General features: G+C 44.8%; 1 protein-coding gene across 1 annotated transcript in view; it reads right to left on the bottom strand.

Moving 5' to 3' along the window:
• ADCY9 (adenylate cyclase 9) overlaps positions 1-23,226 on the bottom strand; it is a 177,767-nt gene extending 154,541 nt beyond the window's left edge. The window contains exon 1 of the mRNA XM_077449265.1: positions 20,693-23,226. Coding sequence (XP_077305391.1) covers positions 20,693-22,364 — 1,672 coding nt within the window. The 5' untranslated portion in view covers positions 22,365-23,226. The remainder of the gene's footprint in view (positions 1-20,692) is intronic.
• Between the last annotated feature and the right edge of the window lie 391 nt (positions 23,227-23,617).

Here is a 23,617-nt window from a genome sequence, read left to right as displayed (position 1 = left end):
GCTCCTTTAAAGAAATGTAGAAATGTTTAGGTTGTCCCTACTGTATCCAAAACTACCCTTCAAATGTGAAGTTTAAAATGACGCTAAACTCTGGTTTAAAAAAATAAAATTCTATTGCAATCATATCTAAAAAAAATCTATTTCTATTGATCTCAGCCTTCTCCAAATCTCAAATTACATTTTTTTCTGAATTTTTTGATCCAACTTCCTGTTAGAGGGTGTCTATGTTCATTCTCCATGGTCCCACTGTGTGTAGGAAATGCAGCCACCCTCTCTTGCTTGCTCCCAAGTTGAACTACGGGATGTGTCTCCCATCTGAGTACTAACCAACCCCAACCCCGTTTAGCTTCAGAGATCAGGTGCATTCAGGGTGGTGTAGCCGTAGGTCACACGTGTCAAACACAAGGCCCGCAGGCCAAATTTGGCCCTCCAGTCCATTTCAGTTGGCCCTTGCACCTCTCCTGCAGCTGCGGCACCCTCCAGGGGCAGACTGACAACTCATGGGTCCCCCGGGCAATAGGAGATTATGGGGACCCCAGGCAATAGATTATACACACACAGACACACAATATACACACACAGTATACACACACAGAATACACATACACACACTGAAAAGGTACTGGAGAGACAGGGCAGCTATAATCTTGGAATTGAAAAAAAAAAACTGATTTTTACATACTGTCCCTGATTTTATTGAGGCTGGCAACCCTGATTGGGTCCCTTGGTGGCATAGGGCCTTCGGGCACTGCCCGAGTGTGCGAATGGTCAGTCCGCCCCTGGCACCCTCTCGTCTTCGCCGCCCACCTTGTTTTAGCAGTCAGCAGCAGAGAGGAGGACAGAAATCCTCCTACAGATCCTGTTCCTCTCTGTGCAGCTGCAGCACCCCCTCATCTCTGCTGCTTCTGGTCTCAGCATTCAGCGGACTCCAACCCTCCTCTGGTCTTCCTCCAGACCCTGCAACTTGTGTAACTTGTCATGGACATCAAAGTTGCATGACAAGTCGCAGACCATTGTTTTCAATGTCACCCGTTCAAATCGGTGCGACCTAAAGTGCAGGTGCAAATGTGAATGGAGCAGAGTTATTTCCGTAGACAACATAGTTGCTGGATCTGTCTGAACTGACAGATCCAGAGTGATACAAAGTCTGTGCGTGACCTTAGTACATACTTCACGTTCCCATCGCACACGTTCCAATCGCACACGTTCCTTGTCTCAAGATTTCGGTGCTGCAGCGACAACCAGCTAGATACTGGTTCAAGTCACAAAGTAGATATTTGCCAGCAAACCAAGGATCAACACAATAATTCCGCAGTATAGGTACGCGGGGTGGTCCTTAACCACTTATGGACCGCCCGACGCAGTTTTAAGCCAACTGTTTGAAGGAGGATATTGTTGTTATGGCAGCAGCTAGCTGCCATAACCCTGGTATCTTCTTCTTCAGTGGGTGGTCCGCTACAAGATAAAAGTGGTCTCTGTGGCGGATTCGCCCCCCCCACCACAATCCGGTGCCCTCCGCCGCTTACCAGAGCCATCGGCAGCGGCGGTGGCAATCGCATCTTGTCTCCTGCTTGGTATGGAGACAAGTGAGGGGCCCCTACCCGTCTCTATACAATTGCTGGACTTCAAAAAGTCAATTCCATCCACAGCTCTTAAAGAGCCATTTTTTTAAATGACAATTTTTTTTTTTTTTTTGCATTTTAGTGTAAATATGAGATGTGAGGGCTTTTTGACCCCAGATCTCATATTTAAGAGGTCCTGTTATGCTTTTTTCTATTAAAAGGGATGTCTACATTCCTTGTAATAGGAATAAAAGTGACAAAATTCTAATTTTTTTTTTTTAAAACAGTGTAAAAATAAAAAAATAAAAGGTAAAATAAATAAGAAAAAAAAATAGTAATCTTTAAACGCGCCCCGTCCTGACGAGTTCGCGTTCAGAAGCGAATACATACGTGAGTAGCGCCAGCATATGAAAACAGTGTTCAAACCACACATATGAGGTATCGCCGCGATCGGTAGAGCGAGAGAAATCATTCTAGCCCTAGATCTCCTCTGTAACTCAAAACATGCAACCTGTAGAATTTTTTAAACGTCGCCTATGGAGATTTTGAAGGGTAAAAGTTTGTCGGCATTCCACGAGCGGGCGCAATTTCGAAGCGTGGGTATCAATTTACTCGGCGTAACATTGGCTAACTTTACTGTTGTCTTATTTTTGAATTAAAAAAAGTGTATTTTTTTCCCCAAAAAATGGGCTTGTAAGACCGCTGCGCAAAGTGTGACAGAAAGTATTGCAACGACCGCCATTTTATTCTTTAGGGTGTTAGGAAAAAATGTAAAATGTTTGGGGGTTCTAAGTAATTTTCTAGCAAAAAAAAAACAAAAACTGTTCTTAATTTGTAAGCAACAAATCTCAGAAAGAGGCTCGGTACTTAAGTGGTTAAGCGATTAATAGGAGTTCTGTCATTTTTCAAGCTGCCAGTAAAAACAATGTGCTCCGTCAGTAAATTTTTCAAGTTTTGTCAGTAACAAATGCTGTAGGAGGTTGGTAACAGTGGCTTAGCCCCATTTATCCATCGCCTGCCATAGACTTTTTGCAGGTTGTCTGCAGCGGGGCTGGACGCTGCACCCGTCCCTCCCAGGCGCGATACAACGCCAGAAGGGACGCATTGTTTCTATACAGCCCCATGTGCAAGAGGCCTAAGCGAACATAGAGAGAATCTGCTGTAATGACACCAAGCTGTTTTCATTTGATGGCCCCTCTGTACTTCTAAGCTTTAGGATTGTGTAACATTGCCTGCTTTCACCCGAGGAAGCTTGTTAACTGCCCCGTGTTGGGTAAACAAGCAAAACTTGTCCTAACCTTATTTGTGTTCTGTAGCGCTGCTTTCCATCTGTTATCTGTTTTCTAAACAAGGGTGCCAATTATGTAAATAAGTTCCATGTTTTTCGATAACGCTTTACAAATACAGACAAACATGACCGGAGGTGAAAGGGCAAGCAAAATGGCCGCTGCAACTAATATTTGATTCCGAGTCTCTGCACTGAAAGATGTCCACTGATATAACAGAATGAGTTTTTGTTGTGAGTGTGGATGTCAATCCATACTAAATGACATTTAGCAGTGTGTATCATAAGTGCTTATTTGTCCCTTCTGTTGTCACTGATCTCCTGCAGCCTCTTTGCAGTCACCTCCCTTCTACATTGCAATATGCACCGGCAAATACTATAGGTCATTTCTCAGGGCGGGGGGGTGCATCATGGAGACAACAGTGCAGCATGCCTGTGTAATGTGTGATAAAATGGCTATTATTATTCTTCATCCCCTGTGACACAATCCTGGAATGCAAGCGGGATACAGGGACAGAATGATGGCACCCTATAACAGGAAGCTCCCAAACAAGGACTTTTATGGCAGGATCATCCAAGTATTTTGCAGATATAACAAAACAAAAAATTATTTTTGCAATAATATTAGCATGATAATCTCTTAAAGTGGTTGTAAACCCTCACAAACCACTTTGACCTACAGGTAAGCCTAGATTAAGTCTTACCTGTAGGTCCAAGAAATATCTCCTAAACCGGTACGGTTTAGGAGATATTTACAAAAAGACAAGCGCACTGAGCAGGCCGCAGATCACGGCGATATGCTGCTTGTGTCGGCTCCCGTGCGCATGCGCGGGAGTGACGTCATCGCGGCTCCGGAGAATCACAGCGCCGGAGCAGCGAGACCCGGAAGTCACTCTGGGATACATGGCAGCGGCGAAGATGAAGACGGAGGACCGATTCGGGGGCTTCGCTCTCAGGTAAGTTATTCATAATGAGCTAGTATGCTATGCATACTAGCTCATTATGCCTTTGCCTTGCAGGTTGCATTTTTTTTTTTTAATAGCCTTTACTTCCTCTTTAATGCTGGAGGTATATACAGTGCCTTGAAAAAGTATTCATACCCCTTGGGATTTTATGTGACCAGGAATCTCCAAACTACGCCCCCCCAGCTGTTGCAGAACTACACATCCCACGAGGCATTGTAAAACTCTGATATTCACAGACATGTGAATGTCCCAGACATGACTAAGCATGATGGGAATTGTAGTTCTGGAACAATGGGAGGGCCATAGTTTGGAGACCCTTGTGATAGACCAACACAAAGTGGCACATAATTGTGAAGCTGAAGGAAAATGATAAATGGTTTTCAAAATGTTTTACAAATAAATATGTGAAAAGTGTGGGGTACATTTGTATTCAGCCCCCCTGAATCAATACTAGAAACACCTTTCACTGCAATTACAGTTGCAAGTTTTTTTTGGGGATGTCTCTACCAGCTTTACACATCTAGAGAGTGACATTTTTGTCCATTCTTTGAAAAATAGCTCAAGCTCTGTCAGATTGGATGTAGAGAGTCTGTGAACAGCAATTTTCAGGTCTTGCCACAGATTCCCCATTGGATTTAGGTCAGGACTTTGACTGGGTCATTCTAATACATGAATATGCTTTAATCAAAATCATTCCATTGCAGCTCTGGTTGTATGTTTAGGGACGTTGTCCTGCTGGAAGTTGAACCTCCGCCCCAGTCTCAAGTCTTTTGCAGACTCCAACAGGTTTTCTTCTAAGATTGCCCTGTATTTGGCTCCATCCATCTTCCCATCATCTCTGACCAGCTTCCCTGTCCCTGCTGAAGAAAAGCATCCCCACAACAGGATGCTGCCACCACCATGTTTCACGGTGGGGATGGTGTGTTCAGGGTGATGTGCAGTGTTAGTTTTTCCCCACACATGGCGTTTTTCTTTTAAGCCAAAAAGTTCAATTTTGGTCTCATCTGACCAGAGCACCTTCTTCCACATGTTTGTTGTGTCCCCCACATTGATTCTCACAAACTGCAAACAGGACTTCTTATGGCTTTCTTTCAACAATGGCTTTCTTCTTACCACTCTTCCATTAAGGTCAGATTTGTGGACAGCAGGACTAATAGTTGTCCCGTGGACAGATTCTCCCGCCTGAGCTGTGGATCTCTGCAGCTCCTCCAGAGTTACCATGGGCCTCTTGGCTGCTTCTCTGATTAATGCCCTCCTTGCCCGGCCTGTCAGTTTAGGTGGACGGCCATGTCTTGATAGGTTTGCAGTTGTGCCATAGGCTTTCTATTTTCTGATGATGGATTGAACAATGCTCCGTGAGATGTTCAAAGCTTGGAATACTTTTTTATAACCTAACCCTGCTTTAAACTTCTCCACAACTTTATCCCTGACCTGTCAGGTGTGTTCCTTGGTCTTCAGTTAGGTAACTTCTAAAGGCTATTGGTTCCACTAGATTTTATTTAGGGGTATCAGAGTAAAGGGGGCTGAATACAAATGCACACCACACTTTTCACATATTTATTTGTAAAACATTTTAAAAACTATCATTTTCCTTCCACTTCACAATTATGTGCCACTTTGTGTTGGTCTATCACATAAAATCCTAATAAAACACATTTACATTTATGGTTGCAACATGACAAAATGTGGAACATTTCAAGGGGTATGAATACTTTTTCAAGGCACTGTATATGTGGCAGCACAGCAATGGGCTTTAATGCCACGCTGTCACATATATACATACAGCTGGCAGCCCTCATTTTTGCAGGAAGGGTGTTCACTTACTGCCCCCCAGTACAGTGACCACGTTGTCATGAACAGCTCTTGGTCACTGTTTACAATCCCATGATCACTGTGACAGTCAATTGCATTTAGGACCCTATGGGTTCAGGGATGAATGCCCGAATCGCAGAATACCTGCATTCTGGCCATTCGTTCTCAAATGCATAAGGCTCTAAAAGTGAGTACCACTCAGTACAGCACTCAGCTCCATCCAACCGCAAGCAAATTTGGCCTGCCATAGACTTTGGCAGACAGCCGGGTTGGATGCTGCACTTGTGCCCCTACAATGCCAGGGCTGGGGGCACAGGAGCTAAATGCTCTGTGTGCTATGGGCATTATAGTGTGTACTGGTACTTATAGGTTGTACTGGGACTGATAGTGTGTGCCAGGATTTACAGTATGCATTGGGAATAGGGGCTCATTCAGACGGGTGGCTAGAAGTTGCTGGACTTTAGTGTTTAGATGCAGCTAAACTCCACATCTGAACATAGCAGCGCTCTGGGGTATGGCGGCACACAAACTGGATGATTAGTTCATTCCAGTTTATGTGTGGCTAGAACTGGCATCCCTAGACGCAAAATATTGTATCTGAGTCCAGGGCCAATCCCCCTAAACACATGGAATCACTCAGATGAGACTGCACTGTATATGTCAGTGTAGATTAAGCCAGAAAACATAATAGGATCTTTGAACCAAAGAAGGTAAAGAATCCAAAATACTTTAAGGGCTCAAAATTCACATTAAACAACCAATGCGTTTCAGGGGCTTATAGCACTTATTCTTCATCAGGGCTGCATCTGAACCCCGTATCCTCTTCTTCGTCTGGCGGTCTGCTTTCCGATAATGGCGGTCTCTGCGGTGGATGCAAAATCCCTTTTATCAGCGGCAGGAGAGGGCCCCCACCTCCAGGCGATCGTATGTTGTCCCTTGCTGGGTATGGAGACGAGTGAGGGGAAGATGGCCACCCATCTCCATACCATTGCAGGGCAGAAGTGATGTCAAAACGTCACTTCCACCCATAGCTCTTAATGGGCCATTTTTTTGTTTTGTTTTTTAAATGAAAAAATGTATTTATTTTTATTTTTTTATTGCATTTTACTGTAAATATGAGATCTGAGGTCTTTTTGACCCCAGATCTCATGTTTAAGAGGTCCTGTCATGCTTTTTTTCTATTACAAGGGATGTTTACATTCCTTGTAATAGGAATAAAAGTGACACCATTTTTTTTTTAACCACCTCGCGCCCGCCCTATAGCCGAATGATGGCCGTAAAGCAGGCGCGTTCGACCGGGTGGTTGTCCCTGGACGTCCTGATGTTTACTTCCGCAATGCGCGCCGCCGCAGGCGCGCATCGCGGAAGTTCAGTGTTCGCCGTGTCCCCCGGGGACAGGCAAACACAGATCGCTGTAAACGGCCAATCACAGCGGCCGTTTACAGCGTGATCGGCATGTCCAATGGGAGATGATCTCATATGTAAACATATGAGATCATCTCTCAGCGCCGCTCTCCCTCCTCACACAGACAGTGTGAGAGGGGAGAGACGAACGGCTGCAGCGGCAGCCGTTCTGCCTCGAGTTAAAAAAAAATAAAAAAGTAAAAAAATAAAAAGTGCCATCCTCCCCCAGCAGTGCCATCCTCCCCAGTGCCATCCGCCCCAGTGCCATCCACCCCAGTGCCATCCACCCCAGTGCTACCTGCCCCCAGTGCGATCCACCCCAGTGCTACCTGCCCCCAGTGCGATCCACCCCAGTGCTACCTGCCCCCAGTGCTACCTGCCCCCAGTGCCACCTGCCCCCAGTGCCACCTGTTGTCAGTGCCATTTGTCCCCAGTGCCATCTGTCATCAGTGCCACGTATAAGTGCCATCTGTCATCAGTGCCACGTGTCATCAGTGCCACATAGTGCCATCTGTCATCAGTGCCACGTATTAGTGCCATCTGTCATCAGTGCCACGTATCAGTGCCATTTGTCATCAGTGCCACCTGTCAGTGTCACGTGCCATCTGTTGTCAGTGTCACGTGTCATCAATGCCACTTATCAGTGCCATCTGTCATCAGTGTCACGCGTCATCGGTGCCATGTATTAGTGCCATCTGTCATCGGTGGCACTTATTAGTGCCATCTGTCATCAGTGCCACGTATTAGTGCCACGTATCTTCAGTGCCACGTATTAGTGCCACGTGTCATCAGTGCCACGTATAAGTGCCACGTGTCATCAGTGCCACATATTAGTGCCATATGTCATCAGTGCCACATATTAGTGCCATCTGTCATCAGTGCCACGTGTCATCAGTGCCACATATAAGTGTCATCATTGCCACGTATCAGTGCCATCTGTCATCAGTGTCACGTGTCATTGTCCTGGTGCTTCAAAAGTGTAATAAATAGTCAACAAGTTAGATGTGTAATTTATGTTCCTAGAACACATGATGGCGCTACCTGCATGTTGGGCCTCTCTATGTGGCCAGGCTGTGAAAAAGTCCCACACATGTGGTATTGTAATACTCAGGAGGAGTAGCAGAATTTTTTGGGGGGTGTCATTTGTGGTATACACATGCCACGTGAGAGAAATAACCTATTACAATGACAATTTTGTGGAGAAAAAAAAAAAGAAAAATCTTAATTTTGCAAAGAATTGTGGGAAAAAAATGACAACATCAAAAAGCTCACTATGCCTCTTACTAAATACCTTGGAATGTCTACTTTCCAAAAAGGGGTCATTTGGGGGGTATTTGTACTTTCCTGACTTGTTCGGGTCACAAGAAGCGAGATAGGCCACCAGTACATCAGATGTGATCAATTTTGTGCGATTCGCACCACAGCTTGTAGACAAGATAACTTTCACAAAGACCAAATAATATCCACTAATTTGGGTTATTTTTACCAAAGATATGTAGCAGTAAATTGTGGCCAAAATTTATGAAGAAAAATTAATAATTTGCATAATTCTGTCACAGAAACAAAGAAATATGCGTTTTTTTTTTCTAAATTTTCGGTCTTTTTCATTTATAGCGCAAAAAATAAAAGCCCCAGAGGTGATCAAATACCACCAAAAGAAAGCTCTATTTGTGGGAAAAAAAAGGACAAAAAATTCATTTGGGTACAGTGTTGCATGACTGAGTAATTGTCATTCAAATTGTGAGAACACCGAAAGCTGAAAATTGGTCTGGGCAGGAAGGGTGTTTAAGTGCCCAGTAAGCAAGTGGTTAAAGAACAGAGTAAAAATAAAAAATAAAAGGTAAAATAAATAAGAAAAAAAAATGTAAACGCGCCCTGTCCCGCCGAGCTCGTGTGCAGAAGGGAACACATACGTGAGTAGCGCCCGCATATTAAAACGGGGTTCAAACCACACATGTGAGGTATTGCTGAAATCGGTAGAGAGAGAGCAATAATTCTAGCCCTAGACCTCTGTAACTCAAAACATGCAACCTGTAGAATTTTTTAAACGTCGCCTATGGAGATTTCTAAGGGTAAACCTTTGTCGCCATTCTACGAGAGGACGCAATTTTGAAGCATGACATGTTGGGTATCAATTTACTTGGCGTAACATAATCTTTCACAATATAAAAAATAATTGGGCTAACTTTACTGTTGTCTTGTTTTTTAATTGAAAAAGGTGTATTTTTTCCCAAAAAAGTACGCTTGTGCGCAAATACCATGTGACAGAAAGTATTGCAACGACACCATTTTATTCTCTAGGGTGTTAGAAAATAAATTGTATAATGTTTGGGGATTCTAAGTAATTCTCTAGCAAAAAAATGTTTTTTAACTTGTAAACAACAAATCTCAAAAAGAGGCTCCGTCCTTAAGTGGTTAAAGTTCACTGAGCCCTGATGAAGGAGATACTGTGAGCCCCTGAAACGCATTGGTTGTTTTATATGAGTTTTGCTAAAAAGTCATTTTGGCATGTTGTTTTTCTTGCTTTGAGTGACTTTCCTGGTAGCCACTGGAGGGGATCCCTGTTTGATGTGATCAGCCTAGCGGGAGCCAGTGAGCTCATTGAATGAGTATATTCATTATTCCGTAGGAATGTGTTTGAAGTCCCAATGTCATTTAAGCCGGCCATAGACAGATTCAAATCCGACCAGTTCAGCAGGAACCGGCCGAATCTCCATCAGTCTATGGGCAGGCAAATTTTACTGAAGTCAATCGATTGATCCATTTCAGCACAACCAGCTTATCTTGTTTTTTCGTTAAATCAGTGCTGACATCTATAGCCAGCAACACTGATTATTGTATGCTGCTGGTGGGGAAGGCTCCCCCTCCTGTTCTCCACCGGCGGAACACAATAGTGCTGCAGGAGGCATTCCCCCATCAACACTGACTGAGAGAATTGAATAATGTATGGCCTACCTTAGATATGCTTTTTTTTTTAAGTGAAATATGGTTGCTATGATCGCATGCAGACAGCGACAAGGTCTGCTCAATGTAAAAGTTGAGCATATTTCCCTACCCAGGAGCCACAGATGCTGCATACAGCCTGCAATAGATATGAATAGCTGTACATAAGGACCCTGGATACAGACTGTCTGCATACAGGGGCGTACGTCTTTATGCTTACGCATGTTTAAGCAACTACCATACGGTGTCTGCCACAACTCTCTGCCAATACCATACTAACCACTCAGTATCTGCCACCCCTCTCTGCCAATACCATACTAACCGCTCAGTATCTGCCACCCCTCTCTGCCAATACCATACTAACCGCTCAGTGTCTGCCACCCCTCTTTTCCAATACCCTACTAACCGCTCAGTGTCTTCCATCCCTCTCTGTCAATACCCTACTAACCGCTCAGTGTCTGCCACCCCTCTCTGCCAATACCCTACTAACCGCTCAGTGTCTTCCATCCCTCTCTGCCAATACCCTACTAACCGCTGAGTGTCTGCCACCCCTCTCTGCCAATACCCTACTAACCGCTCAGTGTCTGCCACCCCTCTCTGCCAATACCCTACTAACCGCTCAGTGTCTGCCACCCCTCTCTGCCAATACCCTACTAACCGCTCAGTATCTGCCACCCCTCTCTGCCAATACTCTACTAACCTTATTAACCGCTCAGTGTCTGCCACTCCTCTCTGTCAATACCCTACTAACCGCTCAGTGTCTGCCACCCCTCTCTGCCAATACCTTATTAACCGCTCAGTGTCTGCCACCCCTCTCTGCCAATACCTTATTAACCGCTCAGTGTCTGCCACCCCTCTCTGCCAATACCTTACTAATCGCTCAGTGTCTGCCACCCCTCTCTGCCAATACCCTACTAAACGCTCAGTGTCTGCCACCCCTCTCTGCCAATACCTTATTAACCCCTCAGTGTCTGCCACCCCTCTCTGTCAATACCCTACTAATCACTCAGTGTCTGCCACCCCTCTCTGCCAATACCCTACTAAACGCTCAGTGTCTGCCACCTTTGCCAATACCCTACTAACCGCTCAGTGTCTGCCACCACTCACTGCCAATCCCTCCATTGGCATTCCATTGCCCAACAAATAAAATTCAAAGCGTTAACAATAACATACAAAGCCATTTATAACTTTGACCCGAGCTACATCACCAAGCTGACCTCCAAATATCACCCAATCTGTCCTCTCTGCTCCTCCCAAGATCTCCTGCTCTCTAGCTCCCTTGTTTCCTCCTCCCATGCTTGTCTCCCGGACTTCTACAGAGTCTCTCCCATCCTCTGGAACTCTCTATCCCAATCTGCCCAGCTATCTCCTACTTTGTCCACTTTTAGGCGATACTTGAAAACACATCTCTTCAGAGAAGCCTATCCTGGCTTCAGCTAACAACTGAATCTTCTACCTCCATCATCAGTTCATCCCTCACAGTTAATACCCTTTGTTCCACCAGCCCCCCATATGAGATTGTAAGTTCCCAGGAGTAGGGCACTCCTAAAGCCGGGTACGAATGGGCTGAATGTCGGGAGACATTTGCTGGTTTAAAAAAAAAAAGGTCAACATTCGGCCCCTGTGTATTTTGGTCTGGCCGACAGAAGGCAGCCGTTTGGTCGGCTTTTGTTGGATGTGCATGCTTGAAAACCAGCAACCTCAGCCAATGGCAGAGACTGCTGATCAGAGTGTTCTGGAGTGGGGGGGGGGGGGGGGGGTCAGAGCTACCTCAGAACACAATAGCTCAGCGGGGGTGATTGCTGTACTAACATTGGATGGTTAGTACAGCAGCTCCAACTAGAGCTGACAGTTTTTTGCCCCCAAATTTCTCTGCTGTGGCCCCAAGCGCCCGTGTGCATGAGGACTATGGGTTACAGTATTTAACACACAACTACTGCCCTTTACACTGGTTTACTGATGGAGCTCGGAAACACCCCATTAATCGTGTGCTAATAATATACATAGTTGACCTCCTGACACACAAGCCAATATTTTCAACCAGCACTTTGGAAAAGGAAGAGAAAAACTGTGTAACGCCCGGGGTGGGGATGGGGGGGGGGGGTGTTATCTGGACTGCTGCAGTGACAGCAAAGTACAAAAAAAGTTCTGACGCCAATCCCAACCAATCAGAGTCCAGTTCAGATTCTCCTACAGCACTGCCAGAAGATGAGACCGATTGTGATTGCCCACTATTAGGAATGGCGTACCGTCTACATAACTGGTGCTTATGATCGCTGACACTCTGAACAGTGTTGGACGCACGTTCTTACAAAAAAAAAAAAGTGAAAAACATTTGCCCACGTCATGTCTTGCTTTTTGCATATTAATATAACGTCTGTGGTATAACCACAAGTAAATGGATACTAGCTTCGGAGAACACAGGAAATACGTATATAGTTAGTGGATGGGATACGCAGGACCTAAGTGGCCTTTAATGGCAGCAATTTAACTCTTCGTACGCCGGCTCCAGACAGACTTCCAAAGAACAATTCTGCAGGGGCTGTCATACAGTATATAGTATTTACTGTATATATGACATATAAAAACTCACCCAAAGTACAATAATTCACTATTACACTTTAATAGGCAAGTGATTGACAGCTCTGAGATGCTTTGTTCATAAATACGATCATGAATCGATCGATCAGATTATGAGATTACATGGTGGAACCAGAAATTGTTAACTTGGAAGTGGTAGTAAACTCACGTTTTCATATTTTACCTACAGGTAAGCCCTATTGCAGTATTGTGACTATCTCCTAAACTTGCACTGTTGCCGAACCCTCAGAGCCCGTGCCGTAAACAGTGGCAGTGATGTGCGCAGGCGTGATGTCATCGCTCCCCCAGCCGGAGGCTGCGAACCCGTAAGGAAGACCCGGTGAAGATGGAAGCGCCTTCAGCTGTTATGCTGGAGGTCTTCATTCTAAGGTAAGTCTCTTAGCCCTTGTACACACGGTCGGAGAATCCGTCGGAATGTGTCCTATTGGACCGTGTTGTCGGATAATCCGACTGTGTGTGGTATGCATTGGACTGATTCCGTCGGAATATCCGTCGGACCCAATTTTCCAACATGTTGGAAATATTTTCCGACCAACTGGTTCGATCGGACATACTCCCATCATGTGTAGAGAATTTTGATCGGACCAAGTGCCACGCATGCTCAGATCAAATTCCTACATCAAAGCTATTGGCTACTAGCCTGAATGTAGTCCCATCGTAACGAAATTACATCATCACGTTCTGAATGATCGGATTTTTCGACAACTTAGTCCGACCGTGTGTATGCAACAGGCAAAATCCGACGGACAAAATCCGACGGATTTGGTTGGCAGAATGTCCGACCGTGTGTACAGGGGTTTATAATGTGCTAGTATGCGATGCATACTAGCACAATAGGTGGATGTGTCAGATGTACTAGTATATTTAAATATATTAACAAATTGAAGTCAAACTCCAGCTTACACTTTATAATCAAATACAGTAAACAGTTTTTTTTCCTTTTGGTATAAAAGTTTTTACATAAAGAAATAAAAGCTGATCATTGTAAGTACCCATGTCAGTTGTAAATGGTTTCGCTCATCACTGTATCTGCTACATCTGCAAGAGAGTTTGTTCTTTTGAAAAACAAAAGACTTTCTGGCCGGATCGCCAGATTGATAATAAAAGAAAGAAAACTTAAAAAAGAAAATGAATGCAGCCATCAAATTTAAGAAATGAGAAGCTGCAATATAAAAAATTTTGCTTTTGGGTTCAATGGCTTCCTGCCGATGTGACGCATTAATGCAGCCTCTCAGCAGGTAGACAGTTTTCTGCGCTCCATGCGCTCCCAGCACAGTCACTGGAAGGGGCTAGAAAGCTACCAATGCATATTTTTTTGGGGGAGATTTTCGATCATTTGACTGCTATGACAGCCAATGACAGCGGTCACATGTCCCAAATGGCTGCTTCCGCCTCCTGGACCTTTCAGAGATTCTAAATGCCGTGTGGTGGAAGCGGGCATTTGGGTCATGTGAGGGAAGGGGTAATACTCCTTTAACCGCTTGCAGACCAGCCGCCGCAGTTTTACTGCGGCAGGTTGGCTCCGCTGCGCGAAATCACGTTATACTACATGATCTTGCGGGGCTTGCATAGCAGCCCGCCACAAGCTCCTTGAGTCAGATCGCAAGAGGAAGAACGGGGAGATGCTAATGTAAACAAGCATTTCCCCGTTCTGCCTAGTGAAACTGATCACCGCTCCCTGTGTTCGGGAGCGGTGATCAGTGATGTGTCACACACAGCCCCTTCCCCCCCACAGTTAGAATCACTCCCTAGGACACACTTAACCCCTACAGCGCCACCTAGTGGTTAACCCCTTCACTGCCAGATAAAAATCGCAGATCGTCGCCATTACTAGTATAAAAAAAAAATTATTAATAAAAACGTCATAAAACTATGGCATTTAACATTTACGCAAACCAATCAATAAACGCTTATTACGATTTTTGTTTACCAAAAAATATGTAGAAGAATATGTATCAGCCTAAACTGAGGAAAAAATTTTTTATATATTTTTTGGGGATATTTATTATTGCAAAAAGTAAAAAATAATGCATTTTTTTCAAAATTGTCGCTCTTTTATTGTCTATAGCACAAAAAATAAAAACCGCAGAGCTGATCAAATGCCACCAAAAGAAAGTTTTATTAGTGGGGAAAAAAAAGACTTCAATTTTGTTTGGGGGCCACGTCGCACGACCGCGCAATTGTCAGTTAAATCGACGCAGTGGCAAAATTATTTTCAGGCAAAATCAAGTATTTTTGGCCCTATAGACTTTAATGTGAATGTGCAAAGAATACGCACAAAAAAGGCTCAAAGTGCCTGAATACAGTATAATCCAGTGTGAATGGCGAAAGAGGAAAATCAGGACTGCATATTCTTTTCTAATGGCGCGTACACACGACCGGACTTCCCGTCAGAATAAACTCTGAAGGTCTTTCCGACGGAGTTCCGCTGAAACGGACTTGCCTACACACGATCACACCAAAGTCCGTTCAGTTCGAACAAGATGACGTACGACGGGACTAGAAAAGTTCAATAGCCAGTAGCCAATAGCTTCCCTTGCGTCGTATTTGGTCTGTCGGAATAGCATACAGACGAACGGTTTTCCAGATAGGATTCGATTCCGTCAGAAAGATTTAAAACATGTTCTATTTCTAGGTCCGTCAGAATTTTTGAAGAAAAAAGTCTGATGAAGCCCACACACGATCGGAGTATCCGATAAAATGATTCCGTCTGACCTTTTCTGCCGGAAAGTCCGGTCGCGTGTACGCGGCATTAGTCAAAAAATACAGTTCTCTTACTTTGTTTATGTTGTCACTCTCTGCACTATCCTGTAGTATCTCATACCTCCCAACTTTTTGAGATGGGAACGAGGGACACCTATCAGCAAAAGTATGCAGGCATAGGACACACCCCCTGCCACACCCCTTTAAAGGAGAATTGTACAAAAAAAAAAAACAAGAGTGCTTTTTTACCACTACTATTCCTTTACATTGGCTTTTGGAATATACAAATGCAGCAATTTAAAAATCAAGTGAAAGGTTTAGTGCTGGAAAACACTTTTTGATAGATAAAAAGTGCATTTTATATACATCTATATAGATCAGACCAAAATGAAGGACAAATGAGGAGGAAAGAGGGACAGAGGAACATTGTTCCAAATCAGGGACAGTCCCTCAAAATTAAGGACAGCTGGGAGCTCTGGTATCTATGTAGGAGCTTCCTATGGACATGCGTGTGCTACAATGGACTCTTGGGTGTGCAGGAAAAGGGTGATAACCCCAAAGCTGGATTGGGTAAGCGTTGTCACCCTATTTAAGGAAGGGCTTGTGCATATACCTAGTAGAATCACTAACTTTAATTTACATTCACTCAGATCTCTGCAAAATTTTGCGTCCAATGCAAGGAAAAACAGACACACACGGTTTGTATGCTGTGCTTTGTGGTGCGCTGCAGTGCAGGTGCATTGCTCACTATTGTACTAGTGTGGTGGGGTGTCGTACGTTGACTTGGTTGGCAGTAAAAGTGCAGCAAAATGTGTTTTACCGTAACACATAGATGTGAATGGGTCCCTAACATTTTTGACATTACAGGATCATATTTGGTGGTTGGTGATCCATATTTGGATTTAGATACACTTTCATTAGAAATTATATTGACCTTAGGAATAGGAGCCACAGTCTTGCTTTGATTTTAGGTACTATTCTTATACTGGAATTGGAGCTCCACTACCAACAGCTTTTCCTGCCACATACAAGATCTGTTTTAAAAATCAGGAACTATATATTGTGCCTGTAAAATGACTGAACTACTTCAACAGTCCTTCGTTTTTTTGGAATGGCTTTGCACCAATGCATTGTAGTAAACCACTCTCCTAAAACGCACAACGATCGGCTAACAGCTAAATCCAATGGACTCAATTCTGTACTCCTACTTATATGCCGTGTACACACGACCGGACTTTTCGAGGGACTAGGTCCGACAGTCTTCCCGACGGACTTTCGGCGGAGTTTCGGCAGACTTTCTGAATGAACGGACTTGGACACACACAATCACACCAAAGTCCGACGGATTCGAACGTGATGACGTACGACTGAACTAGAATAAGGAAGTTCATAGCCAGAACTTCGGTTTTTTCCCGTCGGATTAGCATACACACGAATGGATTTCTCGGTCCGGCGTGAAAATTTAAAACATGTTCTATTTCTAAAGTCCGCCGGATTTTTGGCAAGCAAAGGTCCGATGAATCCCACACACTCCATCGAATTGTCCGACGGACTTGTTCCGTTGGACCTTTGCTGTCAAAAAGTCCGGTCATGTGTACGCGGCATTATGCCCCGTAAACATGTTCAGATTTTCCGACAACAAATGCTGTATGTGAGCTTGTCGGAGGAAAGTCCGACTGTGTGTATGCTCCATCGGACATTTGTTTTTTTGGACCTTCCACCAACAACTCTTGGCTAGCAGGTTCTCAAATTTTCCGCCACCAAATGTTTGTTGTCAGACTTTCCGATCGTGTGTACACAAGTCCGTCAGACAGAAGTCAACACATGCTCGAAATCAAGTACTAGCATTCATAATGGAGATATCACGTACATCTTGAACGTCACTACGTTTGTAATTGTTGGCCAACATTTGTGTGACCATGTGTATGCAAGACAAGTTGCAGCCAACAGCCTTCGAACAAAAATCCACGGTTTTGTTGTCGGAAAGTCCGATCGTGTGTACGGGGTATTAAACCTTTCTGCTGTATTTGACACTGTAGACCACCCCCTCCTCCTCAAAAAACGTCATGCCTTTGGTCTCCATGACTGTACTCTTCGCTGGTTCTCATCCTACTTATCAAACCGCACCTTTAGTGTCACCTACAACTCTACTGCCTCTTCTCCTCTCCCTTTCTCTGTCAGGATCACCCAAGGTTCTGTTCTTGGACCACTCCTGTTCTACATCTACACCTCCTCCCTGGGTCAGGTAATAGCCTCCCATGGCTTCCAATACCATCTCTATGCAGACGACACCCAAATTTATTTCTCTAACCCTCAGCTCACTCCTTCAGTCTCCTCATGTATCACTAACTTACTAACAGGCATATCATCTTGGATGTCACACCACTTCCTCAAACTCAATCTATCCAAAACTGAGCTCAAACTGAGCCCCCATGTACCCCCTGATCTCTCTGTCAAAATCATTAGCATTACTATCAGCCCTTCCCTGCATGCCAAGGTTCTAGGTGTAACCCCGGACTCTGAACTATCTTTTCGGCCCCACATCCAAACACTTTCCAAATCTTGCCGTCTCAACCTCCGCAACATCTCCAAAATACACTCCTTCCTCCTTCCTAACCAATGACACCACAAAGCTCCTATCTCACTCCCTGGTCATCTCTCGCCTCGACTACAGCAACTCCCTCCTCATTGGCTTACTATTACATAGGCTATCCTCCCTTCAGTCCATCATGAATGCTGCTGCTAGACTCATTCACATTACCAACCGCTCTGTGTCTACTACTCCTCTGTATCAATCCCTCCCCTGGCTTCCACTCATCCAACAAATAATAACAACTTACAAAGCCATCCACAACTCGGCCCTCAGCTACATCACTAACCTAGTCTCAAAACACCAACCTACTCATTCCCTTTTGTTCCTCCCAAGACCTCCAGCTCTCTAGTTCCCTCATCACCTCCTCCCATGCTCACCTGCAGGACTTTTCCCAAGCCTCTCCCATCCTCTGGAACTCCCTACCCAATCTGTCCGACTATCTCCTACTCTGCTTGCTTTTAGACAATCCCTGAAAACTCTTCTCTTCAGAGAAGCCTATCCAGACCCCACCTAACAAATCCTGTATAATAATGTATGTTTGCTGTACCGCAATTCATGGTACATTGCTTTCAGTGCCTTTCACTGAGAATGGTGCCCCAACACCAATGTACAGTAGGTGCCAATGGGCCAACATTGCAGTGAACCAAAACAGTGGTTGTAAACCTCAGACATGAAATAAGAACAAAGCATATCCCTCTATAGTGTGCCCATGTTTCTATTAAGAGAACTTATGCCCTGTACACACGACTGGTTTTCCCACTGAAACTGTTTTGCTTACACACGATCACACCAAAGTCCGACCGTCAAGAACATGGGGACGTACAACACGTACGACGGGACTAGAAAAAGGAAGTTCAATAGCCAGTAGCCAATAGCTTCCGTCTTGTACTTGCTTCTGAGCAAGCGTAGTTTTTGGTACGTCGGAACAGCATACAGACAATCAGTTTTCCTGATAGGAATTGGTTCCATCGGAAATATTTAGATGTTCCATTTCTATGTCCGTCAGAATTTTCAAAGTAAAACGTCTGATGGGGCATACACACGATCGGAATATACAATGAAAAGCTCCCATCTGACTTTTTCTGTCAGACATTCCACTCTTCTGTACACGGCATAAGTGTCATTTCTGTCTGCTGCTTCTTTCCTCTGCTATCAGTATGCTCACTTCTGAAAAGATTTCTTGACTCCAAGAGAAAAAAGGTGACAGGGGAGGGATCTCCAGCTGACTGACAGCCTCAGCTCTGTTCATGTGTGGTGTGTGAAGGGGTGGGGGTATTCTTTCCCCCCAATCAGATCTCAGAGCTCTCCTCACTCCCAACTTCAGATCTCCGCCACTTTCTTCTGCAAGCTCAGACAAGCATTATAAATTCTGCATTTTGAACAGATGTAGAGAAAAGAATACTGCAGATAAACAGGTACAACTTTTGTAGGAGGCCTTGCTTCATCTCTGTGTATCACCTGAGGCCCGCCACTTCACTGATTAAGTCAGAGCTCCACCCAAAAGGGGAAGCTCCGCTTGTCTGCCTCCCCCTTCCCCTCCAATACCGCATTAGTACTTTGTGGGGGGGGGGGGGGACTCAGGCCCTCACTGCAACCAGGCCCATTGAGAAAGAGCAGTGCGATTTGCTCATGCGCAGTAAGAAATCAGCTATGAACTCGCAAGGCTTCACTGAGGGTTTCTCTTACCCAAGATAGAGGCGGCAGCACCCAAGAGCCGATTCAAGAATCGGCTTGGGTAAGGACACGTGAAATCCCTGGACAGGTAAGTGTCCTAATAGTAAAAGTCAGCAGCTAAAGTATTTGCAGCTGCTGACTTGGAATTTTTTGCTGGGGGGGCTTTAAATAAAAACGTTTCAAGTCTGGGCTTTCGTTCGCTCTCATGTGTTATGTGCATGCAGTAATGCCCCAAAACCAATATAAGGGGCCCTTATAGGAAAGGCAACATACTTTTTATACTTTTTTTTTAACATAACCTATAAGTAGGTACATTTATTAATCTTCTAAACCAATGATGACATATAACAAGCTGGCACTTTTTTATTTTTTTTCTACCCCAAACAAACGAAGATTTAAAAAAAAATGTAAATTTCACAACAATTGAAGAAAAAACAGTCCTTTCAACTGCATTATGTAAGATTATCAGCTTTTTCTGATACAATCTAGTAGTCATTAACTGCAGATTATTAAGGACGGGACCAGGTTGTGCTGATCTCTATATAATGTCCCAGGTTTCTTAGCAATCAGAATGGGTCAGATAGTGCCGGGCCCTTTATCATGTCCCATCAGGACAGGTCAGATTGTGCTGGTCCCTGTATAATGTCCAGCAATCATTGTCTTTGAAAGCAGGTTGGCTATTTAGACAGGACTGGGTAATGCCATTGATCGTTGGCAGCAGATTATTAAAACAGGCAGTTTTGGATACATATCTAATTATTAACATCATTAAGACTTCCTGATGCCAGATTACGACTAAAACCCTCAGAAGCTTCCATGTTCAAAGGGAACTTTTATCTTCATTAAGTAATATCACAATAGCTTAACACAGTATTCTGGAATAGGGAAAGAAGTGTGCCTGAGAACAGAACTGTGGAATAATCCCTGATAATTGAATTATCGTTGTAGTGCTTTAGCTTCCATAATTGAAAGTCACATGACATTGTGTCAGGTTTTGTTTGAAAATCACATTGCAGCAAATACTGTTAGAGCAAAAGACAGTTAACCCTATATTCTTGGTTCAATCCAGAGGATGCAGTGAACACGGAACTGCCATTCTCTTTGGCCCCAAAGCCTAAATTCCAACATTCTAAAAAAAACATGTTCTTACCTTTAAGCTGATCAGCTGCTACGATCTGTCCAACGCGTTCGACCACCAAACTGTCCTCCATCAAGTAGCGGTCGTCCAGGTACTTTGCGGTTTTCTCCGAAATGTGTACTTTACCCGCCACTCCCAACTGTTCCATAAGATTAGCGAGGTTGACATCATTTGACCAGACGTCGAATTTGAACCTTCTCATGCCTAGGATGCCACAAAGAACAGTGCCAGTGTGTACACCTACACGCATGTTGACCATCTCTTTCTTTTCCTGGCAAAACTGCTCTATTGCTTCAATCATGCCGAGGCCCATTTCGATGCAACAATAGGCATGGTCCGGCCGAGGTTCTGGGCATCCTGCCACGCAATAGTAGCAGTCGCCAAGGGTGCTGATTTTTTCACACCTTGTCTCCTCACAGAGACGGTCAAAACGGCCAAACAAATCATTAAGAAGACTCACAAGTGCATGGGCTGATTTGTTAGCACTCATCTTGGTGAATCCCACAATATCCGCAAACAAAATGCTTACTTGTTCTATCCTTTGCATCTTGAAGGGCCTGAAGACTATGGGTGTCTTCTGGATTGAAGACTTCTTCTTGCGACTTTTTGGGCTGGAGGCAGAGTGTCGTTTAACGGAGCTTTCACTCTCATCATCCCCTTGCTTCATGAGGTCATCTGCAATGATCCTTGGCATGACAGAATGAATCATCCTTTCTTTGAGAGCTTTCTCAACTTCCAGATCTTTACCATGCATGATGGATTGGCCAACTTTTAAAAAAGTGCTGCGGGATCGTACTTCAGACATAATGAAGAGGTGGACTCCAATAGCATGAATGCACACATGTAGTAGTGCTCTGCTTATTAGTTCCCAGTGAGCCATACTGTCCGTCATAGGAGGAAAGCATGCTTTGTAACGAAAGTGGTAGCCAAAGGTCTCAAAAAGGATAGAATATGCTACCCCAAGACAGGCACTGAGGTACAATGGCAAGTGCATGACTGTATAGAGCAGAAGCAGGACTTCCACACATATAGAAAAGCTGCCCACCTGGGATAGGCAAGACGTGAAGTTGGAAAAAGAGGAAGTTTCGTTAGAGAAGCCATCATTATCACTTTCATTGGTCAACACCAGGAACTGGGAAGCCAGAGTCAAAGCAAAGACCAGCAGAGTGACGAGAAGGGAGACTACCATACAGTGACGGGTGTAAGGTTTAGTGAATGTAAAGAAAAAGAAGCCTAGGCACACCATGAGGAAGCACAGAGTTGGTACAAGGTGGGCAATCAGTTTGGAGTTCAGATGGACGCCAAAGTAGATACTCCACAGGAGTGCCGATACTGAGAGGTACAGAAGAGCATATCGAAACCTACGCTGTGTTTGCGGAAAGCATCTTTCCACACAGGCCTCCTCTAGGTTACTGGAGTCAAATTTTGGATTCCACCAGTTGGATGTAGACCTTTCAAAAAGCTGGGGGACCTTCTTCTGCCTACGAACTCCTCCACCTCCTCCACCCTTCTTTACTCCAGACTCCCCTGAGCTACAGCTGGATGAAATACTGTATTTGCAACGCCTAGAAGGAGCTTGGTGGTGCTGCCTGTTAATTTTCACAGTTACGCTACTAGAGTCCCCGCTGCCATCGCACCTTACCTCTGTATGATGCAGCAGCTGCTGATTGACAGGGGAAGCCATATTGTTAAGATGGAGTTAGCCTGGGACTTTTCTGTATGCCCTACTTGAGCCCCCCTCCTCCTTCCACCACCTCTCGCACTATCGCCCCCCTTCTGCTGTCCGGCTATCCTTCAGCTACAGACTAACTGAAGAGGTTTGACAGCTCCCAGCCTGCCCCAGGCAGCACTCCCTTGCCGCCTCCATGCAAAGTATCTGCCTGCACTGGCAGCTAAATACAGTAATTCTGAAAGCGTGCAGCTATCTCCAGATACAGGCAGACCACACCAGCATAAGGCAATGCAGTCCATACATTTACACGTACATGGAGCAAATCAGAAGCACCAAAGGAGGCAAGGAAACCTGCAGCCTATCATCTCCCCTCCCTCCCTCATTCCCTCTGTAAATATTTAGGGAACCGCTCACTCAGTACTGTAAGCCCCCGGGGGTGAAAATAAGATGTATATTCCATCCACGCTGGGGGGGGGGGGGCTTCCATCCTTCATGGGGAATGGATCTAGCCATGCTGGGACATCATGACAGGCAAAGTCACTGCAGGGGGAAGCCTCCTAAAATGACCGGCTCATCCCTCTTCTTTGTTGGGGGGTGCTTGTCCAAAGAGGTGGGGCACTCAAGGCGATCTTCCCTCTGGATCCTTGCTCAGGTATGGATTTGGAAGGGGTGCTTTGCTGTGCAGTGTCTTCTTCTTCTGTGTTGCCAGCCGGTTGGGGAGTCCTGGTTCTTGGGGCCAAGGGGGACACAGAGAGGAGATCTGAGGCTTTGGATCTCCCTCCTCAGACATGAGGGGCCTCTCCACCAGCACAGACAGGCCGCTCTCAGTTCTCCTCTTTCCTGGCTGCTTTTCCTATGCTGGGCTGAGCAGGGAGGGGGGGGTGAGGAGGAGGTGGAGAGAAGAGAGGGGAAGGCAGGCAGAGAAGAGAGGGAGGGGAGAGAACCAGGGACATGGAGGGCTAGAGGAGAAAAAAGAGACACAGTTATGTGACTGCAGAGGGGGGGAAATATAAAAAAAAATAATAATTAGAGGCTGGTGCAGGCAGCCAGGCTTGGCAAGGCAGGCTTAGATGGATGGCTCGGGCACTACTGTTCTGTCTTCATAATACACACTTAGTCCTGTCTGGCAAAATTACGTGCACAAAATACACACTTACCTTTCCTTCTGCAAACTCTGCATGCTACATCACACCTAGCTGGGATCATCAGGATACACACACAAATATATACTATATATATATATATATATATATATATATATATAT

Source organism: Lithobates pipiens, unplaced genomic scaffold (assembly GCF_037356315.1).
Source record: "Lithobates pipiens isolate NorthernLeopardFrog02 unplaced genomic scaffold, aLitPip1_a1.2 Scaffold_22, whole genome shotgun sequence".
Taxonomy (NCBI): domain Eukaryota; kingdom Metazoa; phylum Chordata; class Amphibia; order Anura; family Ranidae; genus Lithobates; species Lithobates pipiens.
The sequence above is the reverse complement of the archived record's forward strand: the minus strand, read 5'-3'. Positions and strand labels throughout refer to the sequence as shown.